Raw genomic sequence first — 17,223 nt, 5'->3', positions numbered from 1 at the left:
ATGTCATTAAGGGTAAGTATCTTTCCAGAAGTCCATTTCAGCAGGGCCCTTCCTTTGCCTTCCATTGAGATAGTTGAAGCATTTCCCATGTATAGCTTATCACTATCATCTAGCTTCTCATATGTAATGAACAATGACTTGTCCTTACAAATGTGCCTAGTAGCACCAGTATCAATCCACCAACTTTGGGTGTCTGAAGCCATATTTACCTCATAAATGACAACAACCAAATTGTCATTTTCCATGACATTGGCTTGATTGTTAGAACTTTGCCCCTTCTTGTGTTTGCACATTGTAGCAGTATGACAATTCTTACTACAAACCCAGCAATTGCCTCGAATGTGCTTGCTAGCATCATTCATTGACCCATGATTCACATTTTTCTTCTTGGAATTCTGCTTCTTGAGTTTATGTTTTGAAGCTTCAACAATGTGAGCTTTGGCTTCAACTTCGAGCAGAGTTTATCTCCTTTTCCGTTATCCTCTTCTATACAGAGTTTTACCGCAAGGTTCTCCATGGATAACTCCTTTTGCTTGTGTTTGAGATAGTATTTGAAGTATTCCAGGAATGAGGCAACTTCTCAATCACAATAGCAACTTGGAATGGCTCACTGATGTCCAATCCTTCACTTTGCAAATCACTTATGATAATTTGCATTCTTCCATCTAATTGACTACCAACTTGGTATCAACCATCTTATAATCTAAGAATCTTCCCACAATGAATTTCTTAGTACCAGCATTTTCCAGCTTGTTCTTCTTGTCTAATGTCTCCCGCAATAGTTTTGATGTATTGTAAGCATTGCAATAAACATTATACAAAGTGTACTCAAGATTGAAGAAACCATGTGATGGGATCCTTGAGCGGAAGCAGATCTTCCCAAACCCCAATTTTTACAGAATTACAAATTTACAGAGGAAGAAAGAATTATGCATTTACATATAAAAATACAGCATGCTAGTTACCAAAAAAAAAAAAAACAAACAAATGGGGTTTATAAAACCTTACCTTTGAAGACGTTCTTCAAACGAAATCCCAAGAACTGGAAAGGGCATGACCAGATGACCTCAGTATTCTCTGGTGAGAATGCAGAAGTGTATGGTGCTCTGTTCATTTTGGATTGAGAGGGAGGGATTGATTGAGAAAAGAGAGGAGTAAACAATGGGGATTAATTTCTTCTACTGTCAGTTTTTCAGGAAGAAGATGAAGCTATTTAAAAAATTGATTTCCATTCACGTAAAATGGAGAGAAAAGAGGGGGGAGAGAGTTAGATTATTTAATTTAAAAAAATAATTAAATTTATTTATTTATTTAATTAAATAATTTAATATATATTAATATGATAACTACCTTATCATATAATATATATTAAACTATACGTTATATCAAATATAACATATAACCTATAGTTTTAATATTGTATCATATACAATATAACCTATAGTTTCTTTTCTCTCACTAATGGCTTTTAATATAAATCACATTTATATTAAATTCAACTATATGAATCCAATTCATATAATTAATATTTGAATCATATTCAAATATTTATTTCCTCTCAAAAAATACTTGATATATAATGTATTAAATACATTATAGTAATTATATCACATATAATTAAAATTAAATTAATTATATCATATATAATCAATTTCCTCATTTAATTTGAATAATTCAAATTAATCCAAAAACTAATTCTCATTTATTCCGGTTGAGCTACCGAAGGAACCTCATGAACTTGTAGCTTGAAGCTCCAACGATACGTGAATAATTAATTAAACTCTTTAATTAAATTATTCACCATCCATTAATTGACGGGCCCTCCACTAAAGACCGACAACTGAACTCTTCGCACTACAGATATATTTTTGTGTTCATTGGATATAACCAATCAACAGTACGATGATCCTTCATAAATTGCTCGTAAGTACAGCTGGGCCAAAATTACCGTTTTGCCCCTGTAGTTACATCTAACTCCTTAAGTACCACTGATCGCTCTAATGAACAATAAATCATAGTCCAACTATGACCAAACCCCTCTCGGGGCAGAAGAGAGTGTGGCACCACATTGTTCAAGCCCCGAAATCAATCCTTAAGGAAGCAATTTATCTACTTACCCCGACATTGGGAAAGGAGTGAATTCCTTATTGTGTAATTGTGTTCCCACCTCTCCAATCAAACGAATCCCCAAAATGGTAGGCTTGTTGAATCGGAGATCTGACCACTCTCACCCATACAATCAAAGGACCGACCTCATAGACAGGATTTCACAACTCACTTAGGATTCAGGTCATGTTACCTATGGTCATCCTGGTGAATGTAAGTCTCTATTATGGACGTCGTTATATCATGATACCAAACATTTCGTGGTTCAGTCTTATACAAACTCTTTTGTATAGAATATCTGTACTCACATGTCTTCACATGAATGATCAAGATCATATCATTTGTAACACTTTACAGCAATTGTAACATCTACAAAACGAGTCATACTCGTAGCATTGTCAAGATAAGATATCCAATCTTATCCATCTACTACAGACCATGTAGGTTATCACTTAAACATGATTCACCCATATGTTTCTACATATATGTGTAAGCTACAAGATAACCCTGTATATTAGTTAATTGGTTTATGGTTAATGCAACTAATTTTGAAATAAAACATCACATATTTTATTACATAAATAAAATGTTTGTTCATTACAATTACAAACTATGGGACCCTACGAGTTTAGGGCATCAACCCCAACATACTAAGTATATGATTACGGCACAAGAAGTCTGAATGCATCCATACTTGCTTTACAGCTTCTGTTTCATGAGTTATAGCTTCTGATGGGGTAGTGGGCAATCTTCCTTCAAAATATGAGCAAGATTCAATGTGGTGAGAAAGAAGATCATCTTCTATTGCCATCTCTTGAAATTGTCTCCCTTGAACTTCTTTACTTTTTTAGCATGAGGTTTGACAATGGCCGGTCCCATCATAAAAGAAGTAGCGACATTGGTGGAGGAGTTTTCAACCATCAATTCAAATAAAATAATTGTCTACGGAATGTTGGGGAATAAGGGTATATATAGAACTAAATATACTAGCAAATTGGTTACTCCTCAATTACTAGAAACAATACACTCAATGTAAAATATTTAAACTCAAAAGAAAGCCAGATATGGTAGCAAGACTTAGACATGAAAATAACCCAAGACTTGAAAGAACTTCAAAACCTTTGGAGACTCAAAACGTAGTCAAGGCATGCTTCTGGTAAGCGTTCTTCTAAAGACAATTATTCACTCTACATAGGCTGTAAGTAGACTACAGCTATCATCTCAGCAGAATACAATGACTAACTCCGGTGGAACTACAATCTCGAACTATTCGGATCTGACAAAACTCTTGGATACTTGCTCTCAACTCAAGAACAAAAGAAAGAAAGAAAGAAAGAAAGAAAGAAGGAAAGAAGAGAACTCTATAATTTGGAATGAGATGTTACAAATGAAAAACCAAGTTGTTATTTATAAGCTAGCAACTTGGTAACTCTCCAAATTACAAAATAAAATCAAATAAATACAAAAATTGAAACATTTTTCAAATTTAACTCAATTGAGTTTTTACTTGACAAAAATAAAAAATAACTCAATCGAATTGAAAAAACTACAAACTTAACTTTCACACATATTAAATTTGTACATGAAAAATGTATATTGCTACAAAATGAGTTCAAAAGAAGAACAAAGAGAATATTGAAGTTAATTGTTTTCTTTAGATTATATTGTATTCACAAGTGTTCTCCAGAATCTTTGGAGGTGTTTGGGGCAATGAATTAGTTATTATAGTCCTAGATTATTATAGTTGGATTATAATAGTTTGTGTTTGGAGTGTAGATTATTTTAGTTTTGGGTTATAATAATATGTATTTGAGGTGAAAACTTTTTTAGTTTGAGAAGGAAATAGTAAATACTGCGAATAATAAAAAAAATAATGAACATAAAATAGTAAAAACGGTAGTAAATAGTAAATACTATAGCAAATGGGGGTTTTGAAATAATGTTGACAGTAGCTAATTGAAGGTTTTGAAATAGTTTTTACTGTAGCAAGAGGTGGTTATTATATTTTGATAATGATCCTTGCCCCAAATGCCCCTTTATTTATTTATAAAGTTTCTAAATATAAAATGAAGATGTGAATTATGAGATGGGCATTTAATTAGAATATTCTCAATAGATTCTTTGAAAGTGTAGACTAAAAATCATAAAATACATTTTTTAACCTATAAAAAATTAACCAAAAACATTAAAATGGTATTTTATCAAAACTTATAAACAATCAAAGAATTCGAATTGCATGGCAACTCTTATTTTTAAGTCTAAAGTCTAAAATTTCTTTCTTTATTTTATTCAAAATTTTCATCTCTTAACGGATATATGTTTTAATCAATAGAGCTCAACTTTGACAAACCGCTTAATAAATTTCAATGTTTTTTTAAAAGAAAACTTGAAGCAATAAAGTTATTTAATCTTAGAACTCATTAGGAGTATTCAAATTATCCGACAACTCGAACAACCCTAACTAGCCAACCTAAATTGTAAGAATTGGGTGGATTGGGTTGGATTGTACTTTTTATGTTTTTTTTGGGTTGGATTGGGTTCGAGTTACAATTTTTAAAATTCGGGTAACCTAACCCAAATTTCTAATATTTATATATTATAGTTTATAAATATTATAACTCGTATATATTTTTGTGATGTTTGTTTGAAGTTTATAATATATATCTATGATTTTTACATTTGACATTTGTGATATATACAAATTTAAGTATTTTAAGTTAATAAAACATGTAACTAAAAAAAAAAAAGAAAATAGATAACTCGATAATCCAATCCGACCCAAATTTTAAGAGTTGAGTTGGAGATCTTACTCGAGTTATTGGGATAGCCAATTTGACCAACTCAAATTTTCGAATTAATCCAAAAAAAAAATATCCACAATCCAACCCAAATTAACAAGTTATGTTTTTCATTATAAGATCAGGAGCCAAATAAGAAACTCCACTCCCCAACTCCTATTCTTTGGCAAACATCTTATCTGAAAAGGTTCACTAAACTTTGACATAGAATCTCCTCCATGATATGCACGACATTTGGAAAGAGTTGGGACGATGATGTCAATCCCAAAAGTTAAAAGTAAAGTGCATATTAAAATCAAACTTCAATTATCAAATAATTTTTGAAGCATGTCGTTATCCATTTATATTTATACAACCGATGGGACCTCGAAGATGGGAGAAGTGAGAAGGTAAAAAATAATATGGAAATGAGAAGAAATGGCGCTTTCTCCGATCGAGTTCCATGGAATCAACGGCACCCAAGAAATCAAATGGGAATATGCCGCAATGGGTCTCTCCAGTTTCTCAAATGTGAACTCTCAGTAATCGGATCAAGCGATCTGAGAGTGGACTTCGATGTGGGGTACGATTCGGCATTGACTTATCTTTGGAGTTTTTTTAAACTTTTCTCGTGTTATTTTGAGAACATTTTAATCGGATTTGTGGGTTATAAATATGGAAGGAGAGGATTCAAGTTTCTGAGGGGAGGGTTGTATTTCGATATTTTCAGATTTAGATTTGGGAATCGCCATTAGAATAGTGGTGAAGATGAATGTTGTGGGGTTTTCTTATTCTTCATTTGTTGTGGTTCTTGCTGTTTTGGTTATGGTTTTGAATGGAGTGGAGGTTTGTTATGGAGGTATAACAAGCCAGTTTCTGAGGAAGGTTGAGAAAACTGTGGATATGCCCCTTGATAGTGATGTTTTTGCTGTTCCTCCTGGTTTTAATGCTCCCCAGCAGGTCTCTCTCCTTGAATTTCCCCTTTCTTCTTCTTTCATCATTCTTTCTTCTTATAGTGTATTATATTTAGTCTCGAGATTTTTGTGCTAATGCGGAATGATCCAATTCTTGAAACCTAATGAAAACTAACCTTCTAATTATGTCCACTACACCACCGCCTGGAATGCATTATCACATTAGAGACTTCTCACTCATCGCCAAATGATCGGAGTCCTAATGCGATTTTCATTTTGAATACCAATTGGCCGATTGTTGATTTTAAAAAAATTCCGATTGAAATGAATATCATGTTAGGGCTCTGATTATTCGTGATGGTAGGAACATCCCTAATGTGATAGTGCTCTGTGGCGTAAGCAAAAGGTTAATTTTCATTCATCTTTTTATGATTGGGTCATTCTACATTCACGCCTCCATAAATGGGTCATCCATACAAACATCTCTTAGTCTCTTATTAATAGTCTCAACACTCTTACTCACTAGTGGACGTGAAAATTAGCAAGATATCCAACAAGTGACTATCAAAATTTATTGCAAAGTTTCAAACATAGGACGTACTATTCTATTCTAATATCATGTTAAAGTATCATTAAATCCAAAAGCTTAAAGCGATAGAATACGATGTATTTAAACTTTTTGTTAATGTTCTTTACAGCATTGCTTATTACTTAGCTCATATGAACAAGAATTCATCCACTTCCATTTGAAGTTTGTCTTGGTTGCCTTTTTTCTTTTGATATAAGTTTGATCTTTCTTGAAGATCTAATGACTGCATGTGGGTGACAGTTAGCTCTTTTTTCTTTGCCTCATCTGGTTTGGTATTGGATGTTCTGAATGTGTTAAAGGTTCATATCACACAAGGAGATCATGAAGGGAAGGCAGTGATTGTTTCATGGGTCACTCCAGATAAACCAGGATCAAATAAAGTATCGTATTGGAGTGAGAAAAGCAAGCAAAAGAAACAGGCCTTTGGAAAAGTATATACTTACAAGTTCTATAATTACACTTCTGGCTACATTCATCATTGCACCATTGAAAACTTGAAGGTATAGACAATTCAATCTACGTTATCTGTGAAGCCAACTCTTGCCTTTGTCTTTAGGAATTGTGAATTCTCTAACAGCAAAAAGAAAATTATATACCTTTTGGCAGTACAACACCAAATACTACTATGAAGTGGGAATCGGTTACTCTCCAAGAACATTCTGGTTCGTCACTCCTCCAGAAGTCGGTCCCGATGTCCCTTATACATTTGGTCTCATAGGTGAGAATTTTTCATGCCACAGCCGTCTTCTTGTTTTTCCAATAAGCTAGCCATGTTGTTTCTTCCATTAGAATTCTGGCTTAGCAAACTGATTGGTACATTCATTGTCTTGCTTTTAATGTCATATGCAGGGGATCTTGGCCAGAGTTTTGATTCAAATATAACGCTGACACATTACGAAAGAAACCCACATAAAGGAAAAACAGTGTTATTTGTAGGGGATCTATCTTATGCTGACAACTATCCGTTCCATGACAATGTAAGGTGGGATACATGGGGAAGATTTACTGAGAGAAGCATCGCCTATCAGCCTTGGATATGGACTGCAGGAAATCATGAAATTGATTTTGTCCCAGAAATTGTAAGTGTGCAAATGGCTCAAATGGGAGCAATATTGGAACTAGTTCTTTCTTATTCTCTAGTCAAAAGGTTTCATATTTCTTTTGCAGGGCGAGACCGAACCTTTCAAGCCGTTTACTAACCGATATCATGTCCCTTATAAAGCATCTGAGAGCACAGCTCCTTTTTGGTACTCAATCAAGAGAGGTCCAGCATACATCATAGTGTTGGCTTCATATTCAGCTTATGGTAAACGCTTTCTTTAGTTTTATCAGTAGTCTGAAAAAAGATTCTTCAATGTATGATAAAATCATTTAGGCAATGTCTGATTAAATCTTCCTTTCTATTCTAACATTTAAGCAACAACTCGTTTTCTCCATTGTAACATCTTTATGAATTATTCTCATTAGTATATAGACCTCTTTTGATAACTATCTAGTTTTTTGTTTTAAAAATTAAGCCTATTTTCTCTCAATTCTTACCAGAGTTTTCATTTTCTTAAGTTAAAGTGTTGAATTCTAAGTCAAATTCTAAAAACAAAAATAAATTTTTAAAAATTACTTTTTTTAGTTTTCAAACTTGGTTTGGCTTTTGAAAATATTGTAGAAACTAGATAACAGAGCTATAAATTTAAAGGTGGAATGGGTGCCTATAGACTTCATTTTCAAAAACTAAAAATCAAAAACCAAAAACAAATAGTTACCAAATAGGATCATAGTTCTTAGAAATTATTAAAGTGTTGATATAATATGAAGTTTACCTCCACCCAAAAGCTTAAGCTTTTGGGTCAATCGGTGATTTAACATGGTGACAATGCAATAGGTCCTGTATTCAAACCCCTGCAGTATTTTTTGCTTCCCAAATATTGATTTTCACTTGTAGGGTCTTCTAAGCTTTTGGGTCAATCAATAATTTTACCGAAATTGATTCTCTATTTCTTAATTTCTGGTTCAAAAACCTGCTTAGCACCTTTCACATGATTTCTACCTTTAATGTATTAAAAAAGTATTTTTCAATTGAATCTTTTGTTTCATTTCATGATTTTTCAGGTAAATACACTCCTCAATACCAATGGCTCGAAGCGGAGCTACCAAAAGTTAACAGAAGTGAAACACCATGGTTGATTGTTCTTGTGCATTCCCCATGGTACAACAGCTACAACTATCATTACATGGAAGGAGAAACTATGCGAGTGATGTATGAGTCATGGTTTGTACAATACAAAGTTGACGTCGTCTTTGCTGGCCATGTCCATGCTTACGAAAGATCTGTAAGTGCTTTCTTGTAACCATCCGTTCCAATCCTACCACTATTTGCTTATTATAATCTGTAGATCGATATGAGAAACTCAAAGGATCTGTTCAAGCCTTTTGAGTTGGAATTTTGTTTGGAACCAAATTCTATCTATGTTTTATCTTCCATATGTTTCAAGGTTTCCGTCCGCTATTGGTAACCCGGGACAGTTATCTTATGCTAAATACAGGAAAGAATTTCAAATATTGCATACAACATTGTGAATGGCCACTGTATTCCAGTGAAAGATCAATCTGCACCTGTATACATAACAATAGGTGATGGAGGAAACCTTGAAGGCCTAGCTACCAAGTAACTTCAATATCTCATTTTATGTCCTACAAATGGAATCCTGATTCTTGATATGATAAACCATAAATTCTCATTTGTTTTGTGATGCAGTATGACGGAGCCACAGCCTGCGTATTCAGCGTATCGTGAAGCAAGCTTTGGCCATGGCATATTCGATATAAAGAACAGAACTCATGCATATTTCGGTTGGAACAGGAATCAAGATGGATATGCAGTTGAAGCTGATACTCTTTGGTTCTTCAACAGACACTGGTACCCGGTTGATGAGTCGTTAAGTGAGCAGAAATGAAAACTCTGCAGATTTGAATTAGAATACACAATTTTAAAAATCTTTACCATCAAATAATACTCATGATCGGATGAGTTCAATATGAAAAAAGTTTGATTTCACATTCACTAGTAGGTTAATGGAAAGGGTCATCCTTTTTTGCCTCCATTTATTTCACAAGTTGAAAGGAAACCAAACTTGTATTAAATTTTGTGAATACTATAGCAGTGCTTGAATTTAACTGCTATCAGAAAAATTAATATGAAGGTAGCTTATTCCTTTTTATGAGAGATGAGACAGTTGCTTGAATTATTTTGTGGAGAGTAAATGGCAGGGTGAAAACTTTTGGACCTTGCATTATCAATATCCTCTTTGTCAATGGAAAAGTATATTTAAAATTTAATGGTCCCTGATCTTAAGTTTGTAACAATTTTATCATCAGAATTCAACTCTTCAACATTCGTGTACTTTATAATTTAAGATTTTTCACAACAGATTATATTTGTCTCAAATTTAAAAGTATTGGAACTATATTATTATAAATTTGTAAGTTAGGGACCAAATTATTGCATGCTAAAATTCAATGGCTAAATTATTATAGATTTAAAAGTACATGAACGAAATTATTACATGTAAAAGTTTAGGCGTCGTTTGGTATCTATTTTCTTTTTTTTTTTTTTTAAATTAAGCCTATGGACACTATTTTCACTCTCAAATTTCTTCCATTCTTATCTATTTTTCACTAATGGTTTAAAAAATCAAACTAAATTTTGATAACTAAGAATTCAACCATTGTATTCGCGAAAGATGCAAATTATGGTTAAAAAAATGTGAATGAAATAGGCCTAATTTTTAAAAACAAAAACAAAAAATCAAATGGTTACCAAACAGAGCCTAAGGATTAAATCGTTACTTTTATAAAAGTTTAAGACTAATGTAGTTTTTAATCTAAAAGGTTAAAACTATCTAAAATCCTAAATAATATAGACATTGTTCGATAATCATTTGATTTTTTGTTATTCGTTTTTTAAAATTAAACTTACAAATACTACTTTTCACTTATTAATTTCTATATTTGTTGTCTGCTTTTGAATAGTATTTTCAAAACCCTAGCTAAGTTTTAAAAATTAAAAAAAAATAATTTTTAAAAACTTGTTTGTGTTTTTTATTTTTGGATAAGAATTCAAATGTTTACTTAGAAAAGATCCATGATAAGAAAATTGTGAGAAAATAAGTACAATTTTCTAAAATCCAGTAATTATCCAAGGGACCATAACTATTCAATAATGCTCTTGACTTTGAATGATGATGAATGTGAAATTTAAAATTATTATTTTTTATCAACTGAATTTTTTTAAAAACTAGTTAAAAATAACCAATTTGTCATACTGAATTAAAAAAATTAGATGGGATGAAGTTATATTTATGGATATAATCAATTGAGTTTTCTAACTAGATAAGACAGAGTAAATATTTAAGAGTTTTGGAAGATAAATAAATTTCAAGTACCAAATTATATTTGTAATTAAAAATTTTAAAATGGAATGGGAAGTGTGGCTACACAATAGAAGCTAGGAAATGAGGGCAGTAGAGAATATTATGGAAACATTAAAATTAATATATTCATTGACTTTTACAATGAGAATTTTGACTTTGGATGTCCTTTTGCTTGGCCTGTGTATAAACCATTAATAATGTTTTGGGCCACAAACAATAGAGAGTAAGGGAGGAAGAGGACAACCCTAAACCTAGAGTAGTTGGGGTAAATAAGTAAAATTAACTCTTGTTCATATTGAAACTTCTTTAGCACAAAATAAGCTACTTTGAGTAGACTCAATGTTCCAACTCGAATATGATTAATCTATCATAAATTACAAGAGCATCCAGTAATTTATCAAATAAATTGATAAGTTGACATCCTTGATCCACCGTAAAGCTAATAATTTTGAAACTACAACCAACTAAAGCTAAAGTTTCAATAAAGAACAGATTTTTACCGAAATAGAACCAATGATTGACTATCATACAAATACAATGAATCAACGGAAAATAATAGAAGTCAAGTACCACAATGGCCGAAGACATAGTAATTACTTTGTCATCTACATTTTCACCTTCCACAATCCTCATCTTAAGAAGCTACGACTCAAATGGACAATTTTGAAGTGTGGCACAAAGACTACTAAGGGATGAACACAATTTTACATGCTAACCTAACATTTTTTTATATAAAATATTTCGATTATGAAAATTTAGAGGCTATGATAAACTATAAGCCAACTCTGCTCCTACAATTTTCAAGTATCATGTTAAACTTTCCACAAGTTAAGCAACTGAAAAACTTATATAATACGATACAATACTAACCCACATCAATCACTCAGTTAATATAGTTGCATTTTGAAAAAATTCTTCTTTCATCCCTCGAGTTCCTAGATTCATGGTAATACATAACAACAAATAATTTATCGTGCTTACATATCCGTCATTTATAATTCAACTATCATTCCAATACTTACATATTTGATTTGATTGATGAACAAATACGCAAGCATACGATTCATGCTTTTTCAGTAATAGCAATCAAATTCCTCGGTATCATGCTAAGAATAGCTAAGATTTCTAGATGTCACATTTGATGAGAAATAAAAAGGAAAATGGGGAAATGAAAATGCAAATAAAACTTGTTATTTCTACAAGTGGGAGGTTGGGACACACTAGAGTCTCCAGTCTAATGAAGCCCAATCCAATTAACTTGCAACCAAATAATTACATGAAAATCTACTTCCTACTGCCCTTGATAGATATTTCACCTATACATCAGCATAAGCTAAGAATAATGAGAAAAATGGATTCTAGAAAAGTTAAAAGTTTAGGAGTTTTGAGGAAATGAAACAAACCCTGCAACCTTCACATAAGGAGGGGGGGTTTGGTTTGGCTTGCTCCATTTGAAATAAAATACTTCAATACATTTCAAACCAGTCTCTCTACGTGCTTCAATGAATGTTGAACACACTAGAACTAGTATTTACATTATCCTACATCTATGCACTTGTTCCAACTCATTAGAAAGTTAGAAGCTCTGATTGGTTCTTAACGACTCTAAGTCACCGTATTTTGTTTATTTACACTATTGTCACCTCCGGCGTCGTTTTGTATCCACCTGAAATTAAAACATTTCATCATGAGGACAACCATAATCCCACAGTACGAAAGTAACGGCCATTCATCCCTAACAATTAGTACACTATAATACCACGATATAAGCTTGGTAAAAACTACCAAAATGAACACCCGAACCAAGTAATCTGATTCCGATTCGTATGCAGCTAGCAACAACTAACATTCCAAGCTTTTCTTTTTTCCTTATATACCAATGAGTCAAGCTAGATTGTGTACAGTTTGACAATTCTTACAAGACAACTGCCTAACCCTAACACATTGATTGTCAAGGACACTCGTAGAATATTAAATTTTAAGTAGATGGCCGGCATAGTTTGACCTATTTTTTTAATCCACTTTATTATTTACATTACCCTTATTGACCACTGGGCAACTTAAGTTGGCTTTAGTTAAGCAAATGATTTCCTCATGTTCATTTTAACTCTTTTCCCCATAATGCTCTACCTACTCTACCGCCCAAATGAGGAAGAAATATCTAAAGATAATAATGAACTTCAACCAAAAACAAAAAATTTTATGTGCATGACATGACTTTTACCTGCTACCTTAAGGATCCATCAAACAGGAGGTAGTTTAAAATATCATAACGTAGATCGTAGAATTACCTTATGCAGTTTGACCAAAACAAAAAACCCAAACAGTTCAACAAAGAGCATTTATTTTCAGGAGCTTGACAAATACCTTTGTCTCTGCAACTTTAGACGTAGACTGTGAATTCTGCAACTTCTTTTGACCCTCTGAAGAACAACTTTCACAAAAGAAGTGGTCAAGTTTTTTAGCTTCTTCTGCAGTCATTTCTATACAAGCAGGATGAAACCTAAATCAAGAAGATCATCCGCTTTAAGATCCAGGCTTTGTGGTATAAAGCAACATTAGGCCACCGGTTCACAAAATATCTTAGCAGACATCAATTTAACAACCTCAAAAGTAAATGACTTCATAAGTGATAATAAAAAGACTTCAGTGACCAGTAAAAGATAAAATGATTATAAAATTCAAAAATACAAACTGCTTGATGGTTTTATCTTCCCATATTAGGAACCTGTTCAAACAATTCAAAATCCAGAAAGGTCATCATAAAGCTTATAGGAACACTGATTATTAACCTATTCATTGGGACTATATGCAAGCATAAAACAAGAGATTTGTGTATTATGCTTATGACACAGTCCAATGATCTATAGGAAGGCTTTGCCCACTCAAGACCAGCTCTGAAAGACAATTTTTTCTTGACAAAAAAAATATTTTAATCACATATAGGGGGGGTTGTGATTCGAACATCTAACCTTTAGGTCCATGATATAACGCCTTGACTAGCTGATCATGTCCGACAGGATTTTTTTAAAATTTTTATTATTATTGTTGTTGTTATTATTATTATTATTATTATTATTAAGTTTTGTACTTGGGAGCTGGACTTGAACCCATAGCCTCTAAAAGAATGGAAGGGAAAGGGGAGGGGAGGGGAGGGGGAACATAGATCATTTCATAGATGATATCAACTTACAAATGGGAAGGGGAGAAAAACCAGGACCCAAACCAGGGAAGATCACAAAAAACTCTTCCAATTATTGTAAAGTTAAACTAATCTATAGCTATTGAACCAAAGGTATAATTTACACCATTTCAGGGCTTCACAAAAAAATTGTCAATGAATTTGTCTACATGGGTTTCCTTGTCAGTTGTCACTAAAGTCCTATTGTTCCTTCCGAACCAGAGATTAAATTCCATAAGAACGATCTAGTAAGCTGGAGCTGTAGGATTTCTCTATTCCTTGTCGAAGGGATTTCCAGTAAGAGATTACAAAAAACCACATATAGATGGTTTCTAAACCTAGAAACCTGGAGAATGTCTATCAAAGGAGATTACAGAAAGAAATATAAATATTAATTTTGAAAAAAGCTGCAAAAGTGGTGTAGTTACAAAAAGGCTCGGTGTACAAAAATTATTATTATTATTAAAATTAATTAATTATTTATTTTTTTAAAAAAAAAAAAAAAAAAATCTCTCCAATTGAAGGTTCTAATTAAAATAAGATTTAAATGAAACATATATCATTTAAATTTCAAATATCCTTTTTCAATATAAATAAGCTCAATATGCTTCTTGGTGGTGTCATAGTTTCAATGATTTATTTTCTAATTATCCTCTTTTTTTAACCTCTTGGATTGGAAGCCTTCTTTGTAAGTAGTTCTCTTGGGTGGGGCTTCTCTCTCCCCCCAGCCCTTGGGATGTTTTATGCCTTCTTTTGGTGAAAATACATCCCTATTGTTTCTATTGTATATATATATATATATATAAGCTCAGGAAGCTTATTGTTTGCACTCAAACACATTTCTTATTTCAAATTAAAATTTATAATACCATGTTTTTTTTTTCTTTCAACTAAATAAGATTATTGGTGCTTCAGAATTCAATCTACCAGTTTCCGTCAAGAATGCAGAGTCATAACTAACCGTGTATTTTATGTTTGGTTTTAATGTCTTCTTCATTATAGAACATGTTTTTTTCTTACGTGAAGTGTCTATCTTCACTCCAGGTAACATCTTATGCGCACCTCCCGACTATTAGAAAACAAAAAGCTCAACACTTCAGAGTACATCCAGCATTATGGAAACATTACATTGAATCAAGTATGTTTTAGCTAATCTCCTATTTATTGTTTTCCTAAACTTCATTTTCTCCATTCGTTACTCCATCACTGGAACAAAAATATAACAAGCTGAAAGTACCACAAATCTAGGGTAATAGCTGATAATGTATATACAAGTACCCAAAAACCAAGATAGAGTTCGTATTACATTGGTGGTTAATTTTTTCATGAATTTGTTTTAACTGTAATTGTGTTTCGAATAGGCCCTGAATATAGAAGGAACATGCGCACACCACTGTAAACAATAAATACCTTCATAGCATGTGTTAAGCTGCAAATGAAATCAATAGCATCATAACCACCCAGCTTACCAATCACTGCAGCTCTCGCACTGAACCATTAGGTCATCGGGATTATAAGGCATCTCACACTTGCAATACCTGCAACATAAAATAAAGTGAAATTTGGCACCGGGAGAATCAGGTAAAGCTATGCAAAAAGGAGATTGATGAGTTAAAATGACTAATGTGAGATATAACAATATACATGATACAGTAGAAAAGAATGAAATCCTGATCAAAATTCAATCTTCAAATAAGAAATGTCATGCATAAACTGAAAAGGCAATAAGAACATCAATTCAAAGAGATTTTGGTACTTCAATTTAAGAACTGCATAAGAGTTATAAACAGAAAACCATGAAAATCAACGCTGGAACCACAATGCTGCTAAACTAGTAATAATACCCACTATGAAAATCTGCAGAAACCAATTTCTTCCCACGTCAAGTCAAGTCAGAAAGATCACATTTCAGGAGTACATAATGCCAAAAACATGAACAGAATATCTAATCAGCAGTGCAATACAATTACTAAAAACACTCACACAGCCACTCGATCGGGACTGAAAGCTCCAGTAGTAGAATTATAGTCGAAACGACAAAAATAATCATCATTTCCAACAGCATCAAGCTTGGTATAATTCTTAAACGTATGCACCGTACACTTGCCCTCGATGGTGTCAGCGCTCTGAACGTCATAATGGTCGGAAAGAAACAGCTCCTTCGAGCCATGAAACTGTCTCCGACCGCCAATTGATTCCTCCGGTCGGTAATACCAGCGAACATGGACCTTCACATTCGCCCCACGAGAATCAGCCTCAATCTTCTCAACCTTAGCAACATACGACGGTTTCGAGGGCTCGGAGGGCCTCATAAGCACGCAATCGCCGGCTAAGAAGAACAAAAGCCCGAAAAATTCCAGAAGATCAGAAACGGACAGAAAATGGAACCATGTGAAAGATTCAAATAAAAAAGGAAGAGGAGAAAGAAGAAGAGGGAGCGTATTGTATTACCTTTAATGGTTTTGTTGATGCGTTTGACAGTGTAAGAATCTAGGGTTTGCCTCGGAGCCTTGGGTTTGGCCATCAAAAGGGAGCCCTGGAATTAGAAGAGAAGAGGCGAAATGGAGCGAAGTTTCATAGAAATTAATGGAAAGAAGAAGTACAAAGGATAAGGAGAAGAGTGAATTTGGCCGGAGAAGTAGTCGCCGGAGTTTACCTGCAGGGTGGTCGGTGGAAGTGAAAAGGGGAAAATGTCCGGCGGAGGAGTGGATTTGGTTGTCACGTGGCGGCATATGCCAAAGCCCCAATATTACTTCGCGACGGTGGAGCAAATGAGGGCAGATTTTCGTAACAGTGATTGGTGAAGGATTTTTTTTTTTTTTTTTTTTACTTTTTATTCTTTTTTTCTTACTTATTAAAGCTATACTTGGTCGTTAGTTGGTCTACATCTACATTTTGTGGTCCGGCCACGATACCAAAGTTGAAGATATCTTGAAAGTCGAAATCTCAATTTTACGGTAGATAGAAATATAGATAAAATTTTGTTTGTCGATAAATATTGTTTAGAATAAAATCAAAATATTTGAATTAGTAAATAAAAATTTCATGTTTTTTAAACAAAGTTAAAATGTTTATTGTATATTTTGAAACAGATCACAAATGAAACTACATTAATGAGTATAATCTGATGCCAATTTGGCTATCTGAATCCGATACATAATTGAACACTGGTTAAGTAGAGAAATTACAAAATCAACAAGAAGACAATTTGGTATATCCTTTACAGGCA

General features: G+C 33.1%; 2 protein-coding genes across 2 annotated transcripts; one reads left to right on the top strand and one right to left on the bottom strand.

The window, feature by feature from the left end:
* The first annotated feature begins 5,287 nt into the window (after positions 1 to 5,287).
* PAP10 (purple acid phosphatase 10) lies at positions 5,288 to 9,606 on the top strand. Its single transcript, XM_039031404.2, has 8 exons — positions 5,288 to 5,843; positions 6,686 to 6,886; positions 6,993 to 7,104; positions 7,236 to 7,465; positions 7,554 to 7,692; positions 8,493 to 8,713; positions 8,927 to 9,048; positions 9,139 to 9,606. Exons 1-8 carry the CDS (start codon positions 5,652 to 5,654, stop codon positions 9,335 to 9,337), a joined length of 1,416 nt encoding a protein of 471 aa, XP_038887332.1. The 5' UTR covers positions 5,288 to 5,651; the 3' UTR covers positions 9,338 to 9,606.
* Positions 9,607 to 11,974: 2,368 nt separating this feature from the next.
* Positions 11,975 to 16,862, bottom strand: LOC120078793 (chromatin remodeling protein SHL-like). The gene is made up of 6 exons (XM_039033111.2): positions 16,651 to 16,862; positions 16,446 to 16,530; positions 15,978 to 16,323; positions 15,464 to 15,532; positions 13,181 to 13,316; positions 11,975 to 12,479 (listed from the first exon to the last, which is right to left on the bottom strand). The coding sequence occupies exons 2-6, from the start codon at positions 16,516 to 16,518 to the stop codon at positions 12,453 to 12,455; spliced, it is 651 nt and encodes a 216-aa protein (XP_038889039.1). The 5' UTR covers positions 16,519 to 16,530; positions 16,651 to 16,862; the 3' UTR covers positions 11,975 to 12,452.
* Positions 16,863 to 17,223: the final 361 nt, after the last annotated feature.

Source organism: Benincasa hispida, chromosome 5 (assembly GCF_027475165.1).
Source record: "Benincasa hispida cultivar pf3 chromosome 5, pf3_genome.v1.1, whole genome shotgun sequence".
NCBI classification, from domain to species: domain Eukaryota; kingdom Viridiplantae; phylum Streptophyta; class Magnoliopsida; order Cucurbitales; family Cucurbitaceae; genus Benincasa; species Benincasa hispida.
This window is presented reverse-complemented; position numbering and strand designations above follow the sequence as displayed.

Bases quoted from the DNA above. Each gene is read 5' to 3' on its own strand.
- PAP10 (XM_039031404.2), top strand. From the start codon at position 5,652: ATGAATGTTGTGGGGTTTTCTTATTCTTCATTTGTTGTGGTTCTTGCT. The intron at 6,887-6,992 runs GTATAGACAATT...ACCTTTTGGCAG, and splicing joins GCACCATTGAAAACTTGAAG to TACAACACCAAATACTACTA. The intron at 9,049-9,138 runs GTAACTTCAATA...TTTGTGATGCAG, and splicing joins CTTGAAGGCCTAGCTACCAA to TATGACGGAGCCACAGCCTG.
- LOC120078793 (XM_039033111.2), bottom strand. From the start codon at position 16,518: ATGGCCAAACCCAAGGCTCCGAGGCAAACCCTAGATTCTTACACTGTC. The intron at 16,324-16,445 runs GTAATACAATAC...TGTTCTTCTTAG, and splicing joins CATCAACAAAACCATTAAAG to CCGGCGATTGCGTGCTTATG. The intron at 13,317-15,463 runs GTAAGCTGGGTG...TTCTTGATTTAG, and splicing joins TGCGAGAGCTGCAGTGATTG to GTTTCATCCTGCTTGTATAG.